The sequence below is a fragment of the Alnus glutinosa genome, chromosome 12 (genome assembly GCF_958979055.1).
Source record: "Alnus glutinosa chromosome 12, dhAlnGlut1.1, whole genome shotgun sequence".
In the NCBI taxonomy this organism is placed as follows: Eukaryota; Viridiplantae; Streptophyta; class Magnoliopsida; order Fagales; family Betulaceae; genus Alnus; species Alnus glutinosa.
In genome coordinates this window covers 15,574,201-15,601,883 of record NC_084897.1, presented here as the reverse complement: position 1 = coordinate 15,601,883, position 27,683 = coordinate 15,574,201, and the positions used below count along the sequence as shown (strand labels likewise).

The following is a 27,683-nucleotide window of genomic DNA, read 5'->3' as shown; positions in this document are numbered from 1 at the left end:
AAGCTCTTCGCTTGGGTCGTAGGTTGGTCGGACTCGAATAGTCCACCTTTGTTAGTATTTTGTACATGTCTTGTGTCGTATGTGACATGTATTTTGTACAATCATTCTTTTTAATGTGTAAATAATATTGTGATTAAGCTTTGAGCAGATAAACAATTATATCGCTCTGTTGATGTAATCTAGATTTGCCAGTTTATGAGATTTAATTTCTGTTGCATAGATGTTGACTATGATATATCATGTACATGTTATGGGATGTGTACTATGTGTTGACTTAGTGACAAATCGTCATACCACTGTACGATTCCTTTTTGTATATATATATATATATATATATATATATGGGTCGTCACAGCACCCAATTATACAAGGAGTATATAAGAGAAATACCTAAAAGAATAAAGAAAGAAAAAAAATAAAAAAAAAATAAAAGAAAAAAGAAAAAAGGTCACGAAAACTATAAATATACAACTAAATACTGAAAGGGTATGGAAAAATAAGCCTTTTAGCTCTGCCACATTCATCTTGCTGGCTTCAAAGCTTCAATCTTTTTTTTTTTTTTTTTTCCCAGATGCCCTACATCAAATAAAGTAAGATCATCTCCCACAAGGTTTACTCCAAGAAATACCAATCTTCTTTCTCCAACAAGCGAGGAAATCTCTCTCCCAACGAGGCATGACTCACGCTAAGATTAACATACCAAAAATAGAGTACCATAAGGCACTAGTTATCTCGCAATGGAGGAAGAGGTGGTCAACAGTTTCCCCACTCTTTTTACACATGCAACACTAATATACTACAACGATTTTCCGCTTAGTTATCCATTGCGAGGATCTTATCTAAGGTGGCAAACCAAGTGAAGAAAGTCACTTTCAACAAGAGGCCCTACTCTTGCCAAATACACCTGCAAGGGAAGATGTTGCTATCATGGGGGATTAAGACATTGTTGAACGATTTTACATCAAACCTTTTTTTGGAAGGTTCTAACAAAGGTATAAAAGATGTAACTCCTGATCCAATTATGTTTTATTTTCTTACAGTGAGCTAATTAATTATTATTTTTTTTAAAAAAAAAATTGTGTTTGCAATCATAGGTATAAAAATAACAATTATTAACAGAATTTCAAACTAAAAAATTCTAAAATTATTTAAAAAATATGGAGATGGACTTCAGGTCTTTGATATATCAAATTAAAAGTTATAGTATAAAAATCAAAATCGACACAAGAGTCCTATCCGGATTTACCTAAATTATATCATGTCATACAAAACCTTCCAAGAGTACCTCTCAACCTCATCAATCATGCTCTATTTTATTTTTATTTTACAAGTAATGTCAAATTTTATTAAAAGCGTGAAGCGCCTTTAAATACAAAAAAAGTATACAAAAGAACACCTAAAAAGAGAAAACAAAAGCCCGAAACAAGGCTCAAAGCGAACCCACCCTCACCCACACCCCCAACAACACAACCCATACCTCAAAATACTGAGATAGCCCTCTATTTATAATGCAATCAATCAAGCTGTATTTATACTCTCAGAAAAAATAAAATAAGAAAAAATCAAGCTCTATTTATACTGCAATGGCAAATCTCTATGAAGATCATTCATGCCTGGAACTGCCCCCAAATCACAAATAAAAAACTTGCTAAAAAAAAGCCAGAAGTAATCAACGGACATGTTTCAGTGGGTGCAGAGATGAGAGATGCCAACTAGTCTACTATCTAAGATCTTGTTGAACAATTAGGCAATATGGATAAGCCAATTCCAAAGACATATTGAGAACTTAATTGTTAACCCATTAGCCCTAATACTTTAATCCCAAATCTCCTAATGGAAATTCTGATTGATATTTAAGTCATCAAACCCTAACCTCATTTATAGACCATGCAAAGATTATGATACTTAATATAATTAAGCTTCTAACTGCCATTACACAACAATATAATTGAAAGCACATGTACAAAAATTAAATATTACAGTTAGGAAAACAAGAAAAATAAACAAAATTTAAAAAATACGATGATTAGGAAAATAATATTTTTGAAAAATATGACCGTTAGAATAAAACAAATAATACAAAAATATAATCCTTAAGATAAGATAAATACTAAAAAAAAAAAAAATGATTGTTGGGAAAAGATAAAATTTTAAAAATAAGACCATTAGAATAAGATAAATATTCAGAAATATGATCGTTAGAAAAACACAGTAATTTAAAATATAAATAATGTTAGAGAAAGAATAAAGAAATATTTGAAAAAAAAAATATTTAAATGGAATAGTGAAAGTGGATAGCTAAAATGGTGAAGTTGATGGGGCTGTGTGCGCTTTAAAAAAAGTGGAAAACTAAAGTAGTAAAAAGTTATTTTTAACTATTTTAACTTGTCAAAACTTATGAGTCTACTAGAAATGCTTAAAAGGGGCTATTCGTGTTGAGAAAAGTCACTCTTGTGTTCCTCCAAGAATAATGTAACTTTTAAAATCGCCACTTTATTAAAATTTAATAATGATAAATCACAAGTTCAATAATAATTTTAAAAGCCACATCATTCTTGGATGGACACATAAATGACAAAAGAGTGACTTGTAGTATTTCTCGTTAGTGTTAGGGGGCGGAATGACCCATTGGGAGGAATGATTGAGAGATGACACTTAACCGTCCCCTCTCCTCTTCTTTTGAATAAAAAAATCATCTTTAATCTAAAAGAAAAAGAAAAACAATAAAAGAGTATACTTTTTGATTAAAAATAATTTTTTTTAATCAAAAGAGGAGGAGATGAGACGATTAAGTGTCCCCTCTCAATCATTCCTTGACCCCTTGGTCCCTTGTAGGGGAAAGAAGTGCGGTATTTGGTCGGGCATTGGTGCCACACCAAATCTATGCATTCTCATTATGTAGGTAAAACTTAGACTTTGTGTACGACTTCAAGTAAATCGGAGTAGGCCCTAGATGGAGCCAATATAACAAGAAATGTTACTCTATTTTTTTTTTTCCTTTCTAAAAGTTGTTTTTAAGTATTGTATTACCATCTCACAACACATTTTTCAAAACAATAGATCACATGAGATTGTGATACATCACTTGAACACCAACTTTTAGAGACAAAATTTCAAAAATGTAGCATTTCTCGTATTTAACATCTAAAATCAAAGTTTGGATGAACCTAAAAGCTATATATATATTTTTTTTGATTAATTTGATATAGAACCATTTGTAATTTTTATTCACTTCTATTAATCAAGTAAAATCTTTGTTGCATCTCGTGATACATGCATCACATTATTTTCTCTTGCGAAGATGGAACTCATCGATCATATAACTTGCATGGCTGAAGAAACATCGACAAAAAATGAAAAAAAAAATAAAAAATTGGATTATTTGCAAGCCCTAGCAATCTTCTGGTAAATGCTCAAAGATGAATCCGAATAAGCCTCTGCCTTGATTGAGCAAAGGCAATCCCTTGTCTTTTAGAGTGCAACTCGCACAGAAGATTCTTAAATAGGTGAGTTCCGCTCCTTGGAATGAATCAGTGAAAACCCAAAACCAAGTGTTCTCATGAGCTAGTTCGCATCAAATTCTGGGAATGAGGCTCACCCTCTTTGTTGTCCCTTCCCCCTCTTAGTCAGGTGTTCCCGTCTTCTTGTTCTCAAGGATTGGCATCTTTTCAGTAAAACCGAGGTCCTTGAGAAAAATTGAAAAATGTGAGGAGAATCGGTACTTTATTTCTTTTAAAACTATATTTAAGAAAAAATAATTAATAAAAATGATATTTCTCTTTTTCACCTATTAAAATGATCCAATTTCACACTACTCTTTGAGTAATGCTACACATCATCCTCTTGTCCTCTTTTTGTCCTCCCAAATTTGATGTGGCTCTTAAAATTACCATTGAATTTATGATAGATTATTATTGAATTTTGATCCAATGGTGATTTTAAGAGCCACATCAATTTTGGGAGAATAAAAGGAGGACAAGAGGATGATGTGTAGCATTACTCTTTTTTTTTTTTTTTTTTTTTTTTTTTTTTTTTTTTAATGAATATATATTTTTATTTATTTATAAGTTAAAAAAGAAAAAGAAAAATGAAAGCAATAAAGGCAACTTCGAACCACACGAAATATCTATCAGGAGCTGGTTGGCGCTGAATCGCTCAACTTCACAACCCACAACCTCCAAAATGGCTTCTCTTCATCTTCTCTCCCAACCCATTACCAACCTCCCTTCCTCTTCTACCCCTCTCTTCCCCCAATATCCCCTCCATATCCCTTCTCTAACCTCTCTCAAACCCAAATCCTCCAACCCCAAGAAACCCCTCCTCTCTAAATCCCTCACAGTCCCACTTGCTCTCACGGACTCATCAGACTCCCCCACGTCCCTCGAATCCAACGGCTCTCAATCCCTCCTTCAACAACTAGCCGTAAGATACATTGTGTTTTCGTTTTCATTCTCAATTTGGCGCCATACTTTTGTATTCGTTTAATTTAACTTTTCTTTTCCCTTTTTCGGGTCGTGCAGGATAGCTTTGATCTTCCGCAAGACTATTTTGCGCAGCTTCCGCGGGATCTTCGTCTAGATGTAAGCAGAGTTGGTGACATTGTTTATTCAATTTTTTGTGACTGGATTTTTTTTCTTTCTTGAAAACTTCACTTAACACCCGAACTATCAAAGGGTTTTGGAATCATAATATCGAATTATCAGCATTCGTGATGTTGGTATCTATGTTTCAACCCCCTTTTAAGTTTACACTTACAGTTGGAATTTTGCTTTAAATCAAACGGCTAACCGGTGAAATGTTTCTTGTACCCTTGAATAATTTATAAAGATATAAATTTTTCCTTACGAAATTAAAAATTAAAACAGCCTGACCAGCCAGCAAATGTATGTTTTCTTTTTTTTTTAAAAAAAATAAAAAAAATAAAAAAAAAAAATTAGAAACAGAGGTATTTTGGTCATTTTGACATCCTCTGTAACGGAGGAGGTGAAAGGGGCTGATAATTGGAAACCCGACATCGCAAATTTTGATAATTCGAGATTAGGATTGCAAAACCATTAAGAGTTACGTTTTTCTTTTCTTTTTTTTTTTTTTTCTTTTTTTTTTTTTGGGGGGTGGGGGGCGGTGGGGGGGGTGGGGTGGGGGGTGTTGTTGAATTGAATTGAGGGTTTTTTTTTAATTTTTGTTTTTCTTTTGCGTGTGGTTCAGCTGAATGATGCGGCTTTCGATCTTTCGAATGGACGGGTAATTGATGAGGTTAGTTGTTCTTATTGCTTCATGAATGGTTATTAACAGAATGGGTCTTGAGCAAATGAGTAGGCGACAAGCTATATGACTCAATTAAGTGTTTTTGAATTTGGGTGCTATGATGTTCATGGTGAAATTTGCGGCATACTATTAAATGTGACTGTGATCCTACAAGTACCAATGGGTCTCAGCATCTCATTGTTAGTGTAGAAGGGTCCTACTATGGCCACAAATCTAGTCGTGTATGGCTGAGATTTTGCTATCAGGATTCATTGTACACATGGACATGAGAGGATCCAAATTTTAGTGTTTTTGCTAATCCATTGAACTGCAAGATTGGTTGTTTAGATGTTCAAGCATTGGTGGTTCCAATAACTCTTTGTGGGTTGTCAATTTCTGCTATTAATGAGTGCTCTACCATGTTTACAATCTTAAACATCCGGGTGTGTTATGGTCATCAATTATGAATTGCCTAGTGCTGAAAAGAAGGATTTCAAATATATATTGCTCATATCCATATTTTGTGCCCTGGATCTGCTTCATTGAGCATTTATCTTTTCCTAGGTGTTGTAGACATTGCAATACTTTTGAAGTTCAGAAAACTTCTTTGAAGTATCAGGATTTTTCCCAGTTTTTTGTAGTTAATAATGAGAGAGTAAACAATTGATGTTAATGGTTCTGACATAAATAATGCTTGATTTCTTTCTGTCTTTGGTACCGGCATTGCGTCCTAGTCCCATCCTCAACCATCAGTTGCCTCACTTATGATGTTAAATCAAATCACCCTTTCTGTTTACAATCTTCTGGAATTTTTCCAGGCAAAGTACTTGAATAACTTGGAGTATGAAGTATCACTATCTCAAAACCATTCTGCTTCAATCCAAAACCTCTTTGGATATGCCAACTCTTTTTTATTTTTTTGGGAAAACTTCATTTACCCCTTGACGTTTCATCACTTTTGTATTCATATCCTCAATCTTTAAAAAGTTGTAATGTTGAGTTGCCATCATTGAAAACTTTGCAATGTCATCCCTCCGTTAGGATTTAACAGTAAATCCTAACGATGGGTGCCAAAATTCCCAAAATACTCCCATTTAAATAAAAGAAAAAAACTGTTAGAGTTTTTTTCTTTTTTTACTGTTTTACTCTTTTTTTTGGTTTAATTTTTTTTTTTTATTGTTACTTTTTTAATAAGGGGTAATTTTGTATTTTCTTAGTTTTATAGGGGTATAAGGGACATTTTACTTGTTGACCGTTTGATTTAACCTTAAATTCTAATGGTAGGAGTGACATTGTAAACTTTTAAAACATGACGACTTGACATTGAAACTTTTTAAATATTGAAGGTACGATTACAAAAGCAATGAAACATCAAGGGGGTAAGTAAAGTAAAAAAATGGTATAGTAACACTTGTTGAGTTTGAGATGGATTTTGAAATTGAAATTGGACAGAAGCAGCACAAAGGCAGTACCAAGCTAAAAGCAAAGAGCCTTAATCTGATCTACTTGGGGTCAGCCAACAGGATTCCTTTTGGGCATTCAATTCACCTAGAGTAGCGATAGGAGAGTAGTTTTATCAAGAAAAAAAAGGACAATAGAGGAATTGGAGAGTTGAAGATGAGCTAGGATCGTTTGGTCGGCTGCTTTGGGCAAAATATTGACGCATGATAACTTGCGTAGGAGGAATGTTATAGTAATTGAGTGGTGTTGTTTATGTAAGAAGAGTGGGGAGTCTATTGATCACTTGTTGCTTCCCTGCGAGGTCGCCCGAGATCTTTGGAGCTACGTTCTTATTTTATTTGGGGTTGAGTGGGTTATGCCACGAACGGTGTTGGAGTTGTTGAGTAATTGGGGGGCGGCGATTGGATGTAGTCATGCTAAAGAGGCTTGGCAGTTAGCTCTTCTGTGCTTGCTGTGGTGTATTTGGAGGGAGCGGAATGCTCGACTGTTTGAAGATGTAGAGACATCTATGGTGGAGCTATGGAAGCGGTTGCTCAATACATTATATTTTTGGATAGCGCCCCATCATAGTTTGAGTGTTTTTAATTATGTAGACTTTTTAAATTTATTCTCTGTTCGTCCCTTTTAGGGGTTCTTTTGTATACTTCCCGTGTATAAGGGTTGCGCCTTTTTGCGCTTTTTAATAAATTGCAATTACTTATAAAAAAAAAAAAAGATGAGCTAGGAAATTATATGAAAGAAATGTCAAGCAAATTGTATGAAGCATATCCTATTGGTATTTTTTTTTTGGGAAGAATGATCTATTATATTGGGGAAACAAACCTAACTGTAAGTAGTATTTGATAGTAAACAATGTAGCTTTATGTTTTACTACTGCTTCCTCCCGAAATAAGTGTCTTGCTTTTCTTTTTCAGGAATATCCTAAAATCATTGTCTACTTTCAAAAAGTCAAAGCATTTGTATCTTTATTTTCTACCTATAAATAAAAAAAATAAAAAAAATAAAAAAACTTTTTTTCTTATATAATCCTTACCTGCTCAAAAGCCAAGACCATCTTTGGACATTTTGGTAAAAGTATTGTACCTAATCATCTTCATTAAAATCGTGCCATTTCCAATTAAGGCACTTATTTTGGGACGAAGGAAGTACTTAGTGTCCCAGTTGGTGGTACTCACCTCCCAAGGCACATCCAGATTGATCGAACTTCAAGTTTTGTTACCTTGGAAGCGTGCCTAAATATTGATTTAACATGTCCAGAGCCAATGATGATACTTATTAAGGACTCCACTATGGGTTGGCTCATTCAGCTATATAGGTTGGTTCATTCAGCTCTTTTAAAATCTAACAGTCCAACACTGTCAGTATATATAAATTGTGTTTCTGTATAGCCATACTTCCTAAAAAGAAGCTTATGGTGTACATCTCTCTCTCTCTCTCTCTCTCTCTCTCTCTCTCTCTCTCTCTCTCTCTCTCTCTCTCTCTCTCTCTCTCTCTCTCTCTCTCTCTCTCTCGATATATATATATAAACAAACCAAGAGAAAGAAGCTTGTTAACCAAACTTGAAGCCCTTGGGTTACTGTGATTTGGTATTCCAATTATCATAGATTGTACACCTAATAATAATAATCCATTCTGCTGGGCCTGGCAGCTGAAATAATCTGTCAGAATGCTGTGGATAAAAGTGATTTTATTAAGAACATTATGAATTTCAGCGTCTGGAACATGAAAATTAGTAAAGTAGCATTTTCTTATAAGCAGAGGTGAAATAAATCACATCTTATCCTATTAGTTCATCCAGTGTTTTTCAACCAATCGGTCCAAAAGATTGTAGGTGTGCTATTAACCATTTTGTTACTTCCTATACTTAACATTTTAAATTTCTTGTATATTTGTTAGAATCTTTCTGTTTCTGATGGGAAGAAACTACTCAGAACATTATTAAATTTGCATTTTCTTTCAGTGTGGTCAAGAGCTGGGAGAGACATTGTTAAATCTCTCTCGAGCCTGGGAAGTAGCTGATGCATCAACTTCCCAGAGTTTAGCGAGCAAGCTCCCTAGGTTGGAGGAGTCTTTGACAGACAATGCCAAATCAGGCAAGATTATATGTAAAATTGATGCTCAGATACATTCTTAGGAGTTTGTGCCAAAGCTTATTTCCATCTTTTAGCTGGTTTAGCATTTGGCAAGCGTTTGGTATCTGCTGGAAGGAGGTTCCAGTCCATGGGGCAGTATGGTCAAGGTGAACTACAAAAGGTATCCCATGTTACTTGAAGTAGTTTTGTTGTCGCTGGTATTAAAAGCAGTAGTTATTGCTATCATAGTGATTCTGTAATATATGTCCTTTGCAACTTCAGTTTATACTTGTTTTTGGGGGTGGGAGGCGAACCAAGAAATTGAAATAAAATATAAAAATAAAAATAAAAATAAAAATTCAGAAACAATGTCAACCATGAATTGTTCTCTCCAAAATTTCTCAAGTTCTAAACTTAAAACATTTCTTACGTAATATCTAAAACTGGTCCATAGAATTGATTTAGCCCCATGACCTATGATAGTTAAAGTACTTAATTTTTTGGGTTAAATACATCTGACCCCCTTGTGGTTTAACGACTTTATTTTTTGTCCCATGTAGTTTATTTCGTATTATAGATGGTACATTATTTATGGCTAAAGACGGAGATGGTATATCTGTCTAACTTCCATCCAAAAATTGATGGAAGGCCACGTCATAGGCCTTAAAAAATTGACACGTATCCCTTTGTATAATTAAAAAAAAAAAAACTAAAAATAAGAAAAGCTTAAAAAAAAAAAAAAAAAAAAAAAAAACTTTGAAATAATAATAATAATAATAAAATATTTTGAAAAAGAAAAAAGAGGGGTGGTTGAGCCACTTCCATGACCGGTCTGGGGATGGCTGAACCACCCCCATGGCCCTTGTGGGTGGTTCGGCCACCCCCCAAAGAGCAAAATGGGGGTGGCTGAAACCACCCCCGTTTGGCCTGAGGGTGGGTTCGGCCACCCCAGACCAGCCGACTTGGGGGTGGCTCGGCCACTCCCAAGGGCCAAACCCTAACTCAATTTTTTTTTTTTTTTAATTTTATTTTCCTTTTTGGGCTTGTGGGGGTGGCCGAACTACCCCCAAGGGCCATAGATGGTTGGACATGCTCTGCTCCATTAAATCTAATGCCTTGCTGGAAGACTGCTTCTTTGTTTAACAGGGCTTTTAACTTGTGCTACTCAATCAAATCCTGATATATATCAACCTGTTTTATATAAAATCAATCCCTTTTCTTCTCATCTCGCCCTTTGCTTCAAAAATGGCAATGAGTTTCCTTTGTTGTTATCAATCCCCTTTTCTTCTCACATCGCCCTTTGCTTCAAAAATGCAAACGAGTTTCCTTTGTTGTTATCATTGCTCAAACCCATGGAAGAAATTTTTGAGAAAGATGCATATGAATGCCCCTATTATTGCCTCAAACTTACTAGTTATAGTTTTACAGTTTTAAGGACCAATCTCTCTCTCTCTCTCTCTCTCTCTCTCATAATGTAATATAACTAGCTGTTATGTATCTCTAAAGTAGCAGTATTGTTGGATACTGTTCAACCATTATAGATTGCAAAAGTGATGATTACAACTGGAAAGCTTCTGTCTGCACGTTCAGTATCTACAGCAGCTGAAGAACAACCAAAGGAATCTAGGATGCTGAAGGTAGATGATAACTCTGCACTTGTTGAATTTTTTTAAAACAGATGCACTTGATATGAAAGATTAAACAGACAATGTTCTTGCCAACTTCAGTTTGGGGACCTTCAAGTTGAACTAACGACAGATAAAGCCAACATTGGTGCTGCCATTGGCTTTGCTTTTGGGTAACTATCCCAGTTTTGAGTGTGAGTTCGCTTTTCTGCTTTCATTTTTAACAAACAGGCTGAACAGAAAAATATTTCTTCAATCATCTTGAAATTTTTAAATGTAGGATTCTTTCATGGGAAGTAGGTCAGGGCGTTCAAAACATTCCAGAGAGTTCATTGCAGTATGCAAATGATAATGCTTTGCTGTTGGCTAAGGTGATTGAAAACACTTTCTTTGATTGTTGTCTGGCCTTGTTTCGTCTTACAACCCACCGCTGTATAATTAACATCTTGAGTTTTCTGATGCAGTCTCTGAGGGGAGCTCTACTTGCACTCTGCTACTCATCAACAATTTTGTCCGGTTTTACTGCTGTGGCACTTGTCTTCCTTGGAAGACAACTCAAATCAAAGGAATAGTGAGGTTCTTGGCTTTGCCTCAGTTTTGCTGTAAATGCTTTTTACATGTACATTTTTAGTTAATAACATCCATTATAAAGGATGATGTGGGAAACTAGAATTGATGATGCCTCCGGTAATGATTTCGTATAGTTTGTATCATCTAGTTCCTTAGAAAATCGTACCAGATTGACAGCTCATTTTTTTTTTTAAAATTTTTTTTAAGGGTTACAAGAAACAAATATATATCAATTGGGCGGGCTTCTCAACAACAAAACCAAATGAAAGAAACAACACTAAATTTGAAAACAACATATAGAAAATAGTTGTGTTTTTATTCCAAAGCGGTAAAAAATGTCTCGGTCCTTTACACTTTAGGCAAAAGCCAATGAAATAGGCATCAAACCAGCGGAGGGTAGGGACATGACCCTTCAACACGACCCAATACCCCAATAAAGGGAATACAAGCATGGGTATGATTCTTGAGAGATCTTTCAAACCTACCTAAACTTCTTCTAGGTAAAGTAAACAACCCCCTCTCGGGGGTTGAGGGGGGAAGGTACTGTTACAATCGAAACAAAAACTTTAGAAACAAGTCTCCATCACAGTATAAAACAACAAGACCTAGGAGGATTATAACTCAAAAACAACAAGAAGAAAGAAAATAGAATAGAAATACAAAATAAAACCAAGAATAGCAAGGCACGAAGGATGAGCGAGACATGCTGTGATTGAGGATGGTAGCCTAACAGGGGTGTGCAAGCCATGCACCGGCGTGTGGAGGGCTGAAGGAGATGCAGATGAAAGCGGCATGGAGTGGAGTGGCTGGAAGGGGAGAAGGCGAGGCACGTCAGAGACCAACAATGGAGGTGGAAAGCAGCGATTGGCTTGAGCAAGCAAGTAACGTGCTGGCCCGTGGGGTTTCAATGAAGACAAGGAGAACGACAGTGTGGAGCGGAGATGGTGGCGGGGTGCGTTAGGTGATTGGACTGGCATGGAGAAGCGGATCTATTTTTTATAAAACCAGATTTGAAAAACCCATAGAATCCAAGGAAGCGGTCGGTGGTGAGCAGAGAAGGGGTGGAGGGGAGCTAGTTCTGACAGCAACAAAGAGGAGGCGAAGGAAAAAAACCAAGAGAACCACCCGAGAGGGAGCTGGTGCTATGCTGAGGCAGGAGAGGACAAAACCTAGTGGAGGAAAGGAAAAAAGGGAAAAGGAGCAAAGAAGAGGAAAGGGGGAGGAGGATGAAACCTTTCATCCTCCCTTAGAAGGCATTGTAAGAGGGAGGAGAAGCCTCTAAACAGAGAATAATGTTTCTTACACAACTTTCGTACAATTTTTATATAACTCTAACAATTTTTTTTGAGATCAATCATTGAATATTTAAGGCCTACATGTAGAAAAACAGATCCAATAGTTGATGATAAAAAAAATAGTTGTTAGAGTTATACAAAAATTGTACAAAAGTTGTGCAAAAAACATTATCCCTAAACAGAGGCTAGAAAACTCAATTTTTTTAGAGAAAACTTCTCTCTTTAAACCAGAGAGAGAAGCGGGTCAAAAAGCGAGACGTTCTTAAAGGTGTTATGTCTTATGATTGACAGTTCATTTGAGTTGTAGGATTTTACTGTTTTATGATTTATTTTCCTTATTCAATGGGGAAAACACATTCTTTGTTATGGGTGCATGATTCTTCTATAGAGCTTTAAATTGCAACTTTTCATTTTGTCCAGCAAGGGTGTGATTAAGCGTGTACTCTCAAACTCTTAAACGATAAGAGCTCTGTTTGGTATATGAGCTCATTAGATTTATATGGATTAAACCTTTGGAACTGAATTGGAAATGTTTAGGGAGTCGATATATGTATTAGAGTTGACACTTCCCCTGTAAAATCAATTTATTATTTTGTATAGTTGATACTCTGGTCTAATGATTGATAAAACCTCCTAAAAAAAAAAAAAAAAGAAAGAAAGAAAAAGGTTTGCTAATATCTTTTTGGGAAAAATATAAAATTTGTCTATGTGGTTGGTTTAATTTACAAATCACTCTTTGTGGTATAAAAAATAATTTTAACGTCCTTGTGGTAGGTGAAAATTATTCCATCTACAAACTGAATAGAGTCCGTTAGGTTGACATGTTAGTCTTAATAAAAATGCAACATGTGTCACTCTTAATAAAAAAAATGGATAAATACCCCATTGGTACCTGAGTTTTACGTGTTTTTAAATTTAGTACCTCAGTTTTATTTGGTATCATAGGTGGTACCTGAATTAAGGATAAAAACCCATTTGGTACCTATGTTAGATTTTCCGTCCAAATTTTAACGGCTCGCCACGTGTCAACCGCTGAGGTTGACACGTGGCACTACATAAAAAAAAATTAAAAATTAAAAATTAAAAATTAAAATCTTTAGAAAATGATTAAAAATAATAAAATTTAAAAAAAAAAATTAAAAAAAGAAAAAAGAAGAGGGGTGGCTGAGCCACCCCCTTGACTGGTCTGACCGGTCTGGGGTGGCCGAACCACCCCAGAGGGGGTGGTTCGGCCACCCCACAGTTGAAAAAAAAAAAAAAAAAAAAAAAATTTTTGAAGGGTTTTGGCCCTAGGGGGTGGCCGAACCACCCCCTAGGGCCACGGGGGTGGCCGAACCACCCCCTAGGGCCACGGGGGTGGTTCGGCCACCCCCAGTCCGGCGAACCACCCCCTAGGGCCAAAACCCTTCAAAAAAATTTATTTATTTTTTTTTTTTTTCAACTGTGGGGTGGCCGAACCACCCCCTATGGGGTGGTTCGACCACCCCAGACCGGCCAAGGGGGTGGCTGGGCCACCTCCTTGGCCAAAATGGGGGTGGCCGGCCACCCCCATGGTGGCCAAGGGGGGTAGCTCAGCCACCCCTCTTCTTTTTTCTTTTTTTAATTTTTTTTTTAAAATTTTATTATTTTTAATCATTTTCTAAAGATTTTAATTTTTAATTTTTAATTTTTTTTTTATGTAGTGCCACGTGTCAACCTCAGCGGTTGACACGTGGCGAGCCGTTAAAATTTGGACGGAAAATCTAACAGAGGTACCAAATGGGTTTTTATCCTTAATTCAGGTACCACCTATGATATCAAATAAAACTGAGGTACTAAATTTAAAAACACGTAAAACTCAGGTACCAATGGGGTATTTATCCCTAAAAAAAATTATTAATATATTAAGCCACCCCAAAGGTGGCGCAGGCCCTTTTTTTTTTTTTTTTTTTTTTTTTAAAAAAAAAAAGTAACATTTTAAGTTTTAATATTTTAGTATATTTTTTTACTAAGAGTGACACGTGTCGCGTTTTTATTGGGACTTACGTGGCAACTTAACTGACTCTATTAAGTTTGTAGACGGAAAACGACTTAAGTGAGTAATTTGTAATTTTTGCCTACCACAAAGACCTTTAAAAAAAAAAAAAAAAAAATTATAATACATGGCGTGATTTGTAAATTAAGCCAATCATATGGATCAATTTTACATTTTTTTTTTCCTATCTTTTAAAAACCAATCGGAGAAAGGGTCTCCTCTAAATCAATACTATAAGTTTGTGTATAACTTTTAGCAATTAACCATATACATCCATTTGCAATCGATAGATTGTTAAGGAGGTAGTGGAAGAAGATCTCAAGTCCCATTATGATGTACCACTAGTCCCATTATGATGTACCACTAGTGGCAGCGGTTTAATTGTCTCGAGGGATTTCTCATGAGGTTAGGCAAACACTAAGGAGTGGGTTCGAATCTCGTAATGGGAATTACTTATTTCTGATTAGTGTTAGTCACCTAAGAGTTGGATTATGCTATGATTCAATTAGTCTTGAGGGGGCGCATGTCGTTCTTCACCGTATTAGCCATTCCTGAGCAATTCTCAACGAGTTAGTACTATTATAGTAACGCCTGAGTAGGGTAGCCATAGTTGGTCCCCCTCCTGTCGTTTTGAACTAATAAAAAAAAATTAAAAAAGGAAAAAGAAAAAGAAAAAGGTCCCTTAATGATGGAGGTATCCATTTTCGTTTTCATGGATAATGCATCCTTTACTATCTTATTAGGAAGGGAAAATAATAGAAAGCTTCGAAGTGAAATAAGAAAAGGAATGAGACAAAGTGACTAATAGTATAGTTACCAAAATTTTAAAGGATTGAATTTTTTTAAAAAAATTAGCTGTCTATTTTGTCAAAGCACCTACATCTGGTTCAACATTTTGGCTATCCACTTTCATTATTCTATTTAAATATTCTTTGTTTATTCTTTCTCTAACAATCATGCTTTTGAAGTTTATCCTTTCCTAACTGTCATATAACCTTTTTCTCTTTTGACCAACCAACTCAGTAGACGACTCTTTTTATTTATTTATTTTGTCGTAAACTTAATAAATTACTAAAAGTCTAAAATCTCCTACATTTCATCATTTGTAGGAAAATATGAAAAATATGACAGTTAGAATAATATGAATTTTTAAAAATAGAACTAATAAAAATAGACAAATTTTGAAAATATGACAGAAAAATAAGGAATGGGTGTGCTCTACAAATTTGTAGGTAGTCAATTCTCTAGCCAAGGTGACTAGTAGGATGTGAACGACGGAGCTGTAGGAGGTATCTGGGAAAGATGATGAAGCAAGGTCAAGTGGTGACATTAGATGTTACTGGTCTACATCCTATGGTAGAAGAAGTCTTGTAGTAGCAAGACTCTCTTAATTTAGAATAAGAATGTATAATTTCATTAGAAGTTTAAGACTAGAATAACTTACAGGTAATAAGTTATCTTTATTGATAACATTAGAATTATGATTAGACTAGGATTTAAATGTTACATATAATATGTTATCATTATTGATTATATTAGAAGTGGTTTATCCTAATTAGTCTTTTACTTTTACTATACATTATAAATGTTTATTTAAAGACACTATAAGTTCATTAATAGATGAAAGCAAATATTAATATTGTTAAGTTCTAGAGTTGATTTGGAAAGTGTTAGGGTTCTTCGAACTGCCATTATTCTATCCGTTATGTGCTTGAGAAATTAAATCCATAACAACTTGGTAACATAGCCGCATTGCAACGACGGACCAATGCACCAAGCCAACCATGTCTATTAGAGTCTTCAAAGAATTTTTGATAGAATTTCAATGGTGGTTAGCTCAATTTTTCAAGCAATGGAGGGATAACATTGCTGCACGTCACCGCTAGCCGAAAATATCCCTTCAATCTTCACCAAACATCCCCAATGACCATAACCAATCCATTAACCCACGTGATTCAACCACCCCAAAACTCATCGGTTCGGAAAATTCAACACCGCCTACAACCCAAACATGACAAATCCACCAAAAACCCACCATCCCCACCAAAGACCACAAATCTGCTAGATCCCATTGCACCCAGCATCTCAGCCGCACCACTCCAATACCGCCTCCACAAATCTCGCCAGCACCTCCATGGTTCCTGCAATGCCGCCGCATCAAGTTGCCTCTCAGTAGCACCCATGTTCGAGTCTCAATCTTTAAGGTTTCATGTTTTGTGATTCATTAAATATATAATAATAATAATAATAATAATAATAATAATAATAATAATAATTATGCTCTTTTTGATTGGTTCAGCCGTTCAGGAAGCGAAAAAAAAAAAAAAGAAATTTTAGGACCTTGAAGACAAGGTCATTTTATGGGAAAAGTAGTGTTACGGCTCTATATCCTATGGCAGAAGAAGTTTTGTAGTAACAAGACTCTCTTAATTTAGAATAAGAATGTATAATTTCATTAGGAGTTTAAGATTAGAATAACTTAGAGATTATAAGTTATCTTTATTGATAATATTAGAAGTGGTTTATTCTAGTTAGCCTTTTACTTTTAGTATGCACTATAAGTGTCTATTTAAAGACACCCTAAGTTCATTAATAAATAAAAGCAAATATTAATATTATTCAGCTCTAGACTTTATTTGAGAGGTATTAGAGTTTCTCGAACTACATTTATTCTATCTATTATATGCTTGAGAAATTAAGCCCATAACATTGTATTACTCCGGAGAGGAAGCAAAATAGGGGATGGGTGGTCCAGAATCATCAGAATAGCATGCATCCAAAAAAATGTGGTGTCCCTGACTCACCGAGTCACTGGTGAAGTATTGTCAAAGAGCAGGCCTACTGCAACGTCTTTTTTGGGTTTGGTCATAACCTAAAAACACACATCTAATAGCACAAGGATTGAGTTTATCAAAGCCGGCACAACTAAGGTTGTATGCATGAGAAGACACATGTCACCATATGATTAAAGAGTATTAAAATTTATTTATTTTTAGTGGCTGACGTAACTCTAATAATCACATATTAACACATGTCAAAGTTGTATAATTGTTTTATAACTGATTTTAAGGAGTTCCAATTAATTCTTCTTTTAAGTTTTATAAGAGTTTTACAACTTAAAAAATTGAATTTTGTGATATAAAATACAATGAAATTTTGAATTTTTTTTTTGTAAGAGAAAGGTAAAGAATGTTGTTTAGTAACGTGTAAAAATGAAGTTGACTTTTTAAGGAACAAATCCCAAAAATCGTTTGCCAAACTTAGCCGGCCTATGAAGCTCATGAGTTATAAGTCTCACGTTAGTTATTTATTAAATAAGACTGAACTTTATAAATAATTATAAGGAGCTTTAATTGTAAACCTTGGCAAAACAAAATAATTTGAAAATAGGATATGAAAATTTACCCAAAACCTGAAAATGAATAATAATAATTTTGTTATAACCAATATCATAATCTTTGGGATGGCAGTGGTTCCACCTACTGCAAATCTCTCTCTCAAAGTTATTCAACAACTATTTTTCATATAGTGGGGTGAAGAAGATGAACTTGATATGGCTTAACATGATTGGTTAATGCATTTTCTGTGTACTTTCCTCCACGGAATCTCTAAAAGCTTCACTTTGTAATTTTCACTTTTTATTTCTTGGGGGCAAAGAGGACTTTTGCTAACTTTGAAAGAAGAGTAATGCTACATATCACCCTTGTGTTTTCTTTTTGTCCCTCCAAAATTGATGTGACTCTTAAAATCACCATTGAATTTATGATAAACCACTATTGGATTTTGATCCAATTGTGATTTTAAGAACCACATCAATTTTGGAGAGACAAAAAGGAGATACAAGGGTGATATGTAACATTGTGAGATTGTGAGAATGACTAGGCTGACAGATGTGGGACTTTATATATGCTGGGAATTGTTTTACTCCAAGTTGAATTAAGGTAGTAGTTTTAATCTGAGTCTAATAAGGACTCTTTGAAGAACTTGGTCAACAGTTCAACTATCAGTTGAATGGAAATAGGACTCTAAGAACAAATCAAACTCTAAGCACTCTTAGTTTAAATGAGAATAATAAACTTAATTCAAGTTTGACTCCACCTATTTGCCTATAAATAGGCTCATACCCTAAATATAAACGACAGACTGATTATTTTATACATTGAGCATACTTATCGCTCAAAAACTAATTTAAGCATAAGAGTGATCGTCAATTCACATCGTACCAAAAATTATACCAACAGCTGCTATATATTGATGTCATGCTGTGTTGATTCCTGCAAGACTTAATGCATTATTTAGTGTAGAATCTTTGATGTCTTCGGCAATACATTTAAAGAAATTCTACCTCCACTTGAAGTTCATATTTTTTTTGACATGACACTAATTTTCATTGCCACATTCAAGAGCAAATGTAACATTTTTCGTTGAAAAAAAAAAAAAAAGTAAACAAGCTAGTGAGATTAAAAAATATTGTAGTCAAAAGCTGACCGAAAAATTGCCACAAGAAAGCACTTAAAAATATAAATGTGAAAATTCATGTACAATTTTTCGTACATTTATGGTCGTCGGTGCACTTTTCCTGGCAAGTACAGTCGGAGCACTCTTGCAATGACTTCAATTACTTTGGGATAAATAACTTCTTAGTATTTAAGAAGTGACAAACAATTACATATGGGGACTATTGTTCCCATTGTTTAACCCTTCTAGGTTTTTTATGATTATTAATGAAGATTAAGTATTGGTTTAAAAAAAAAAGAAAAAGAAAAGAAAGAAAGTATATTTGTGTAAGAAATAGCTATTTCTCATAAAATCTGGTCATTTTTTGTCCGTATCATTATGAAATTACACATTTGCTCCTATTTTTTTAAAGACAAGAGAAGGAAAAAAGAGTGCAAAAACCAATCCCAAGTCAACAGGAGTAGTTCAGTGGTGCAACCACCCATAACCAAGGCCGTTTTGATTTTTTTGTTATTATTATTATTATTATTATTATTTTATGATAAATGTATAATTTTTACCATGTTTCTGTCGGAAAAATAATCGAAATTTAGAATAAGGGTGTTATTTGTTACACATACATACAACTAGGGATGTACATACAGGCGAAAATTAACCGCCCGTATTCGCTATCTACACATATTCGCTATCCGCACATGCAGATACGGTTAATAAAAACTACTATTCATATGTACGGATATGGATAGCAGTTTTAAGGTATGCGGATGCAGTTAATAACAACATTCACATACCCTTTATATATAGATATAGTTAATATATTAAACACAACACAAAGCTATCCGTATCCACTTATGAATGTATTATATTTATACAATTTATGCTTTATATGTTATAAATTTGTAATTTTATTTTATTTATGTTGGATAGGTAATTTTATGTTTTTTTATGTTTGATGTCTTAATTGTTATCCTCATTGAATCATGGATTTTTTTTTTTTTTATTTTTTTTTTTTTTTAAAAAAGGTGTTTCTTGTGAGCATTGATTACCATGAATATTTTGATATCATATCCGTTTTTTTTTAAAAAAAAATTCTTGGTTCTTCATATTTTCGATGTTGCATTATATTTGCAAAACAAACCCAAAAGACTAAAAATCAGTCAAAATTATTTTTTGGGGTAATTACCTTTTCCCCCCATGAACTACCAAAAAATGCGCGATGCCCCCATGAACTACCAACTCGACCAAAATATAGCATTCAACTACCAAAGATAACCATTTTCCCCCCTTCCGTCAGTCACACGCCGTTTTACCCTCATTTTCTTCCTCTTTTCCTCCTATGAACTACCACCATCTTCCTCTTTTCCCCCATGAACTACCATCATCTTCCAACATGCCCCCATATAAAACGGTATATGACCTGTTGACCGTTTGTTTTAACCCCTTTGACTGACGGAAGGGGGGAAAATGGTTGTCTTTGGTAGTTGAATGCTCTATTTTGGTCGAGTTGGTAGTTCATGTGGGCATTGCGCATTTTTTGGTAGTTCATGAGGAAAAAGGTAATTACCCCTTATTTTTAAAAGCGTTTAAAATAAGTTCATTACCTATTTGCAGATATATAGTGGATAATAGTCGAACTTAATAACCGTAATAACCGCGCGGATACAAATATCTAAAAATGATATATGCATTTTGCGGATGCGACTATTACAAATAACCGTATTCACATCCGAATTTACACCTTTACCTACAACAAAGAATTATTTATCACTTTCTAAACATCGAACTCCATAATCTAATTTTACAAATCTTCCCAATTGTTTTTTTTTGTGTAGTTGAGTGCATGTAGCAGTGACTGTGGATCTAGATTCTGAATTTTTGTTGCTATCACAGCACACAATACAAAGTTGCTAGACCTTAAATAAATGTATTAGATCTGGTCTGCTAGCCCTCCTGGATATAAATATTCAAGACTCTTGAAGTTGTGTAAAGGCCAAAGCTATATAATTAATATTAGTGTCACAATCTGATGGGGCATAAACTTGCTGTGTGATAAGGGCTTTTGCTTTAATAAGCAAGCTTAGGCTTGTCTCTTTCCTTTTTATTTTTTATTTTTGTAATATATATATATATATATATATATATATATATATATATATATATATATATATATATATATATATATATATATATATTAGTGGTGTTGAAGAAAGCACTGTGCCTCAACTTGCCAAGAGGCCCAAGACATGATGCACTTGCTTATCATTTATGTGTTTTATATTACTCCTCATGTGAATCAAGTGTTGACCAATAATGCTGCCACAATATGATGTGGCACAAGCTTGCTTTTTGTCAAGATTATTTTTTTAATTATTTATTTATTTATTCAGTTTATTAGTTGTCATTTTCAAATTCATTAATCTACTATCATTTTTTAAAATAATAATAAAAAAAGTCAAATCACTAAATTTCTTGTTATGAGCGAGTGAAGGCTGCATTTTCATTTGACGGTTTGAAATTGCGTTCAAAAATATAGTTTTTAAATGAGATTTTTAGAAAGAAAAAAAAAAAAATATTTTGAAGCTTTTTATTTTTTAAAAGTGCATTTTGATAATTTTTAGAGTTAAATTAAAGTCAATTAAGTATTTTGAAATTTTTTACTAAACAAAACAACTTTTTGTTTGGCATAACTTTTTAAGTACTATAAATATTTTTTTAAACTCTCTAACGCAATTCCAAACAAACTTAAAGTATTTCCTAGATTTGGTTTGAGCGTTGTAAAAAAATAATAGTATATATGCTATAGATTTTGTAAAGGTGCAGAAATGGTCATTTTGATTTTGAAGGGTACATTGTAAATTTTTTATAGTTAAGGAGGACTATACAATTTTTAGTTTTGAAGAACATTGTAAATTAAACGCAGTTTAAAGGGAGGATGTATATTTTTCTCTAAAAAGAAGCAAATAGAATCAATTTCCTAACAACAAATTTTGACAGTTGGCCTACTATATTTAATTCCATTAGAGATAGCTTATCACGTTGAAATGAGTAGCTTTGTCTATTCCCAAAAAAAAAAAAAAAAAAAGGGGAAAAAAAGAATAGGTTTATGAGAAGAGGAAAAGTGGTATCTTTTAAGTAAATAAATTGCTAATATAATGATCCAGTCTGAGGATAGACTACGGAGTAGGATTGTCTCAATTTTAAATAAAATAGATATTATTTATTTTATCATCAAGATTTAAAGTTAATATATCTAATAGCGTATATAATTTTATATTATTTAAAATTTTAAAAAACGTGTTAACATTAACTTTCTATATGCTATTAAATTCGTGATCTCCAAATTTTGACCTTCTATTTAAAAAAAAATGTGTAATTATCGCGTCATAAATATGTTATAAACGGGTCAATGGGTCATAAACGAGTCATAACCGTGTCATAAATAGATTGGTGGGTCATAAACGGGTTATAACATAAATTCAAACCCTATATATTCGTGTCGTGTTCGATTCGCGGGTCGTGTCGAAATTACCATGCCTACAAAAAATCCCATGAAAAAAAAAAAAATCTAAAAAAAAAAAAGAAAAAAAAAATCACATAAAAAGAATAATCTCATGGCCGACGACGCTTGCCTTACTCAAAATGAGTAATATTTACCATAAATGACAAACAGTCTCTACAAAATGCGAGAAAAATGATATTTCATGTACACTATGATCATTCACTCTTTTACAATTTTATTGACTTTTTGTTTATTTCCGCGCTCTGTCTGCTTTTCTTTTCTAATTCATCCTCGTTAACTTAAGTATAGGAGGCGTTTTCGTCGTCGCCAATCACCATCGACATGCCACTCTAAATTTTGATTTTCTTGCACGCCGCCAATATCGAAAGCTTAACGCGCGTGGTCCTTGTATTCAACAATTTTAGAATTATGACAATGGTTATGAATAATTTCAGACCATTAATTAGTATGAGTGAATTTTCAAATTTTTAAAACCATATTTAATAAAATACAGAGATTTTACTCATATTCTGTAATATGAATTATCCGTACCTATTTTCTCAATTTTAAAAACTGATAATATTTTTGTTGTAACATTAAATCCGTGTTTGATTTTCTAAAAGAGTAGTGTTTTATGCACACCTCTTACACATACACTACAAAAAAAATGGGATTTCTGGACGGTTTTAAACCGTCCAGGATAATTGGTCGGTAAAAAAGATTGCGGACGGTTTTACCCGAACCGTCCGCAATTCCGGACGGTTTTAAAAAAACCGTCCGCAATCTTTTTCGGACGGTTTTTTCAAAACCGTCCGGAATATTTTGCGGACGGTTCGGGCCCAAACCGTCCGTATCTATTTACGGACGGTTCGGGCCCAAACCGTCTGTAATTTTACAGACGGTTTGGGCCCGAACCGTCTGGGAGTTATATAGGTAAAATACCGAATAATTCTGGACGGTTTGGGCCCAAACCGTCCAGAATTATTATTTTTTTAAAAAAATTAATAATTTAAAAATAAAAAAAAAAACCCTAATACAACATTTCCAATCCATTTCCGAAATCCCAAATTCAAATCTAAATTCAAATACAAATACAAATTCAAATCCAAATCTATTTCCAAATTCAATCAACTCACAACATAACAATAGTCCAATAGCTTACATATTTAAAACATAATTAAACAACTCACAACGTAACCTATTACAGAATTCAAATATAAATACATAACTAAAAATCCAAAAATATTAAAACAAGTTGTTTCCATACACAATTATAATCATCAATGCATGCAAGCCGGCCCATAGGAGAATTAATCTGATTTACGACCTGTGTGCATTGCTTGCTTCAACCATACTATTAAGTTCTGCTTCCAGTGTTTGCTGCAATAGGTATACAAATATCAAATTGTTAGGTAAGAATCATCTTAATGAAGTTATGATTAACATGTTTTTTTTTTTTTCTTGAAAAGATGATTAACATGCCATTAGGTGAAAACTAAACACAAGTAATGAGAAGGTGTTTAAAAGTTTTGTACAAACAAGCCTATCTCATCATTTGAATATAAAGCAACCGCATAAAAAACCGTCCACAATAGTTTTTTTATAGACGGTTTTGAAAACCGTCTATGATAAAACCGTCCATAAAATCAAGTTTTTTAGTAGTGATACAGGAAAACAAATCCAATAGTTTATCATAAAAAAAAAAAATTAGTAAGAATTGTATAAGAATCATTACTCAACTTTTAATAAATAAATTCCACATCATCTTAAGTATTAATCTCATGATAAAAAAAATTAATATCACTAACATTTTTCATACAACTTTTAATATAAATTAAGCTTAACGATCGTTCACACCTAATCATTTCTCCTCACTTACCATTTTTTATTTTTATACACATGGAGCCACCCACGTAGAATTAACCACGTTGACCTTCACCCTCAAAATTTTCCCCACTTTTTTATTTTTTATTTTATTTTTTATTATTATTATTTTCCTGAGCCAAATTTTCACTATTTTGGTACAAAAGAAAGAAAAACTAATCACACTTCCGGTGACGGAGTAGCGGTGGAAGTCTGGAGAGCTGGCTGTACCTTCCCCATCTTGAACGAAGGGCCAGTAGATTGATCATCTTCATCACGATAAGCATAAGCAAACCCACCGTGCCGGGTCATGTCCATGCCCGCCACCTCATCATCCCTTGAGATCCGCAACAACTTCAATTTATGAAGCACATAGAACAGTGGACCCATCGTCGCCGTCACCCACCCCGACACCACCACGATCTGCACGATCTGTGCCGCTAGCAGCTTCCCTCCACCGCCCATAAACAGCCCGTAAGGTCTACCAGCCTTCCCCGGATACACCTCCTCTACGTACCGCGTCGTTGCAAACAATCCGGTGAAGAGTAAACCCCACGCGCCGCACCCGCCGTGCAGTTGCGCTGCTTCCAGGGGATCGTCGTACTTAAGCTTCTCCGCAAGCTTGTTGCACCCTATCAGAACCCACGCTGCTACGAAGCCGCAGACGATTGCTGCCCAGGGCTCCACCACGGAGCATCCCGAGGTGATCGCAGCGAAACCTCCCAACAGACCGTTACAAACGTCGAGGACGTTCCAATGGCCCACCAGCAAGCGCTTGCTGAACAGGGTGGTGAGAGCGGCTGTGCTCCCAGCCAGCGTGGTGGTGACGGCTGTTCTTCCGATGGCGCTCCATTGGCCGTAGTAGGAGCCACCGGAATCATATGACTTGACGATTGTTAGAAATGAACCGGGATTGAAGCCGTACCAACCGAACCACAACAAGAACGAACCAAGCACGACTAGAGATGCGCTGTGACCGCGTAAAGCAACGGAGCGGCCGGACCGGTCGAAGCGGCCGATTCTTGGGCCCTCTATGAGAGCACCCCACAATCCCGCTATACCGCCGACCATATGAACCACTCCTGAGCCGGCGAAGTCGATGGCACCTGAAGAAGTTTATAAATAAAGGAAATTAAAATGAATAAAGAAAATAATAAACGCCAAAGGATTTACTTAATTGGTTCAGTATACAAGTGTTTAGTATTAAGATTCCGTAGATTAAAAGCTTTATTTTAAATTAAATTGTAAAAAATGTATGATTTGTGTTTTCATTTTTATAAAAAAAATGTAAAAAAATTTATCTTTTCAAATCGTTAAAAATAAAATTAAAATTTTATCACACATTTAACTTAATTTTTAAAAATCACATCATCATATAGCTTTTCTTAAATCGTTATTTTTAACATTATAAACCGAAACCAATTACCTATATCTATAGATCGAGTAGCAGTTGAATAAAATATAAATAAGATAATCAAATTATCGAAAATTATATGAAAATATATTCTAACATACCTGAGCCGAATAAGAGATTGTCGGGGCGGGTGGGACTGGCCCAACCATCAGAGGACCAAAACCAGTGAGAAACTACAGGATAAACGAAGCCAGTCAAGAAGGAAGAGTAAATGAGGTAAGCGACGAACTGGGTTCGCTCGGCTATGGAGCCGCTGGTAATACCAGCAGCTGCTATGGCGAAAGCCCATTGGTAAAGAAAGAAGCTGTAGTCCCCGGTGGGCACAGGGTAGTCTCTCAGGCCGAAGAAGTGGCGGCCTATGAAACCATTGGAGGGGGAACCGAAGGCAAAGGCGAAGCCGAAGAGGTAGTAGGAGAGGCCGCCAGCCGCAGCGTCAAGGACGTTGGTGAGCATTATGTTCATGGTGTTCTTGGCGCGGACGGAGCCGGCGCACAGCATGGCAAAGCCGAGCTGCATGGCGAACACAAGGTAAGCTGAGAAGAGGAGGTATGTGTTGTCTATGGCATAGGTGGTGTCGCTGAGCCTGTTCGCAATAGTGTCAAAGCGGGAACAGAGAAAGTTAGCCAAGGCGCTGGCGTTGGCAGTGCTGGAGCCGAGCAGAGGGGTGAGATCAGAGGCTGAGCAGTTAAAGGAGGCCATGAGAGAGAGAGATCTAGAGAGAGGAATGCAACGAAGAACTGAGAGAATAGATACTCTGGGGTTCTATAACTTCTATTTATAGACCAGAGGGCTTCTTATTCCCGGCCCCTAAATATATAAAAGAAGATTCAATTCGCTTGCTGCTTTCCTTTTTCTTTTTCATTTTCTATTAGAAATTAAAGGAATCTCGAGTAAGATAATGCAAATGGGGAAACTCTGGTGCTCCAATCTTGTGCCTCCACGACTAAATGCATGATGGCAGTTTTCGAAACCGTGGATCTTCGTACCAAATAAATAAGTTAAAAAAAAAAAAAAAAATTAACTCGTTTAATTAAATAGATTAAATTAAAGTAAACCTATATATATAATCTTATCTTAATATTTTGATATGATTTGAACTTAATAGGCAACATTAGAGTTTATAATTTTTTACATGATCGATCTCTCAACCCACTATAAAATTAACAAATTAAAGTTAAAGAATTTGATTTAATTAAATAAGAAATGTTATAATTTATCTATTTAATCTTATATTTAGTCTTGATACGACCCAAACTCAATACGTAAACATCATTTATCACCCCTACATATGCCATTAATTTGTTTGTACAATTGTACGAGTCTCGAACAAAACTAGAAACCGGTCTTATTGCTAAGAAGCTTGCGATACAAATTACAACCCCCGTGTTCCTTATGAAGACAAGATTATTGTCTTTAATATATGTTCTTTTGTCTTTTCTCTTTAGAGAAATTTCAGTACTTAACTATCTTAAACTATCATTATATTTATAATTATCTCATAAACTTTAAAAATTCTCAATTTAATATATTTATTTTCAATTTTTTTTAATTTTATCCATATGTTAAGATTTTTTATTAATTTACAAGACATTATTTTATTAGTTGTATTTTATTTTATTTTTTCCTTTTTTAATTACAAACACATGCCTAACATAATTTTGAAGGTCACATTCGAGTATACAAAATTATCAAAGTCAATTATTGTGAACAAATTTGATTATAGAGAAACATTGTGGCATGTTTGGTTAACACTTGTTTTTTATTATATTTTATTAATTTTCAAAAACAAGTTTGAGTTATTTTTTTAATTCAAATTCTATTCAAGTTTTATTCAATTTTTTTTTTTTAATTTTGTCTCAGATTCTCTAAACCATTCAAATATAATTTTAAAAAAGAAATTTTTTTAATATTCATAATTTTAAATATAATACAAAATAATACAAAAAAAAAAAAAAAAAAAATTATATTCCCAAACTAGCCCTCAAATTACTAGTCATTTTTTACCCACCATTTTTTTACCCTTTTCAATGCAAAGTACAAAGCCATCATTGTGAATGTTGACACAGCAATCTCACTCTTTTCCGAATTCTCAATATATGTCACAATCGCAATGACAATATTGATATTGAAAACCATATTAATTTAATTTTTTTGGTCGTCATCTTTTT

At 34.4% G+C, this 27,683-nt stretch overlaps 2 protein-coding genes across 2 annotated transcripts; one reads left to right on the top strand and one right to left on the bottom strand.

The window, feature by feature from the left end:
- Nucleotides 1-4,107: 4,107 nt before the first annotated feature.
- On the top strand, nucleotides 4,108-11,132 carry LOC133852793 (uncharacterized). Its single transcript, XM_062289555.1, has 9 exons — nucleotides 4,108-4,422; nucleotides 4,521-4,580; nucleotides 5,206-5,253; nucleotides 8,666-8,798; nucleotides 8,882-8,958; nucleotides 10,319-10,414; nucleotides 10,505-10,575; nucleotides 10,683-10,773; nucleotides 10,867-11,132. The coding sequence occupies exons 1-9, from the start codon at nucleotides 4,183-4,185 to the stop codon at nucleotides 10,972-10,974; spliced, it is 924 nt and encodes a 307-aa protein (XP_062145539.1). The 5' UTR covers nucleotides 4,108-4,182; the 3' UTR covers nucleotides 10,975-11,132.
- Nucleotides 11,133-23,328: 12,196 nt separating this feature from the next.
- Nucleotides 23,329-26,285, bottom strand: LOC133851401 (ammonium transporter 1 member 2). The gene is made up of 3 exons (XM_062287813.1): nucleotides 25,617-26,285; nucleotides 24,333-25,207; nucleotides 23,329-23,618 (listed from the first exon to the last, which is right to left on the bottom strand). The coding sequence occupies exons 1-3, from the start codon at nucleotides 26,212-26,214 to the stop codon at nucleotides 23,559-23,561; spliced, it is 1,533 nt and encodes a 510-aa protein (XP_062143797.1). The 5' UTR covers nucleotides 26,215-26,285; the 3' UTR covers nucleotides 23,329-23,558.
- Nucleotides 26,286-27,683: the final 1,398 nt, after the last annotated feature.

What these genes read in the sequence shown, in the direction of transcription:
- LOC133851401 (XM_062287813.1), bottom strand. Translation starts at nt 26,214, where the DNA reads ATGGCCTCCTTTAACTGCTCAGCCTCTGATCTCACCCCTCTGCTCGGC. An exon ending in CAATCTCTTATTCGGCTCAG is followed by an intron (nt 25,208 to 25,616) that starts GTATGTTAGAAT and finishes AAACTTCTTCAG; the next exon opens with GTGCCATCGACTTCGCCGGC. An exon ending in CTTCGTTCAAGATGGGGAAG is followed by an intron (nt 23,619 to 24,332) that starts GTACAGCCAGCT and finishes TACCTATTGCAG; the next exon opens with CAAACACTGGAAGCAGAACT.
- LOC133852793 (XM_062289555.1), top strand. Translation starts at nt 4,183, where the DNA reads ATGGCTTCTCTTCATCTTCTCTCCCAACCCATTACCAACCTCCCTTCC. An exon ending in ATGGACGGGTAATTGATGAG is followed by an intron (nt 5,254 to 8,665) that starts GTTAGTTGTTCT and finishes ATTTTCTTTCAG; the next exon opens with TGTGGTCAAGAGCTGGGAGA. An exon ending in GACAGACAATGCCAAATCAG is followed by an intron (nt 8,799 to 8,881) that starts GCAAGATTATAT and finishes TAGCTGGTTTAG; the next exon opens with CATTTGGCAAGCGTTTGGTA.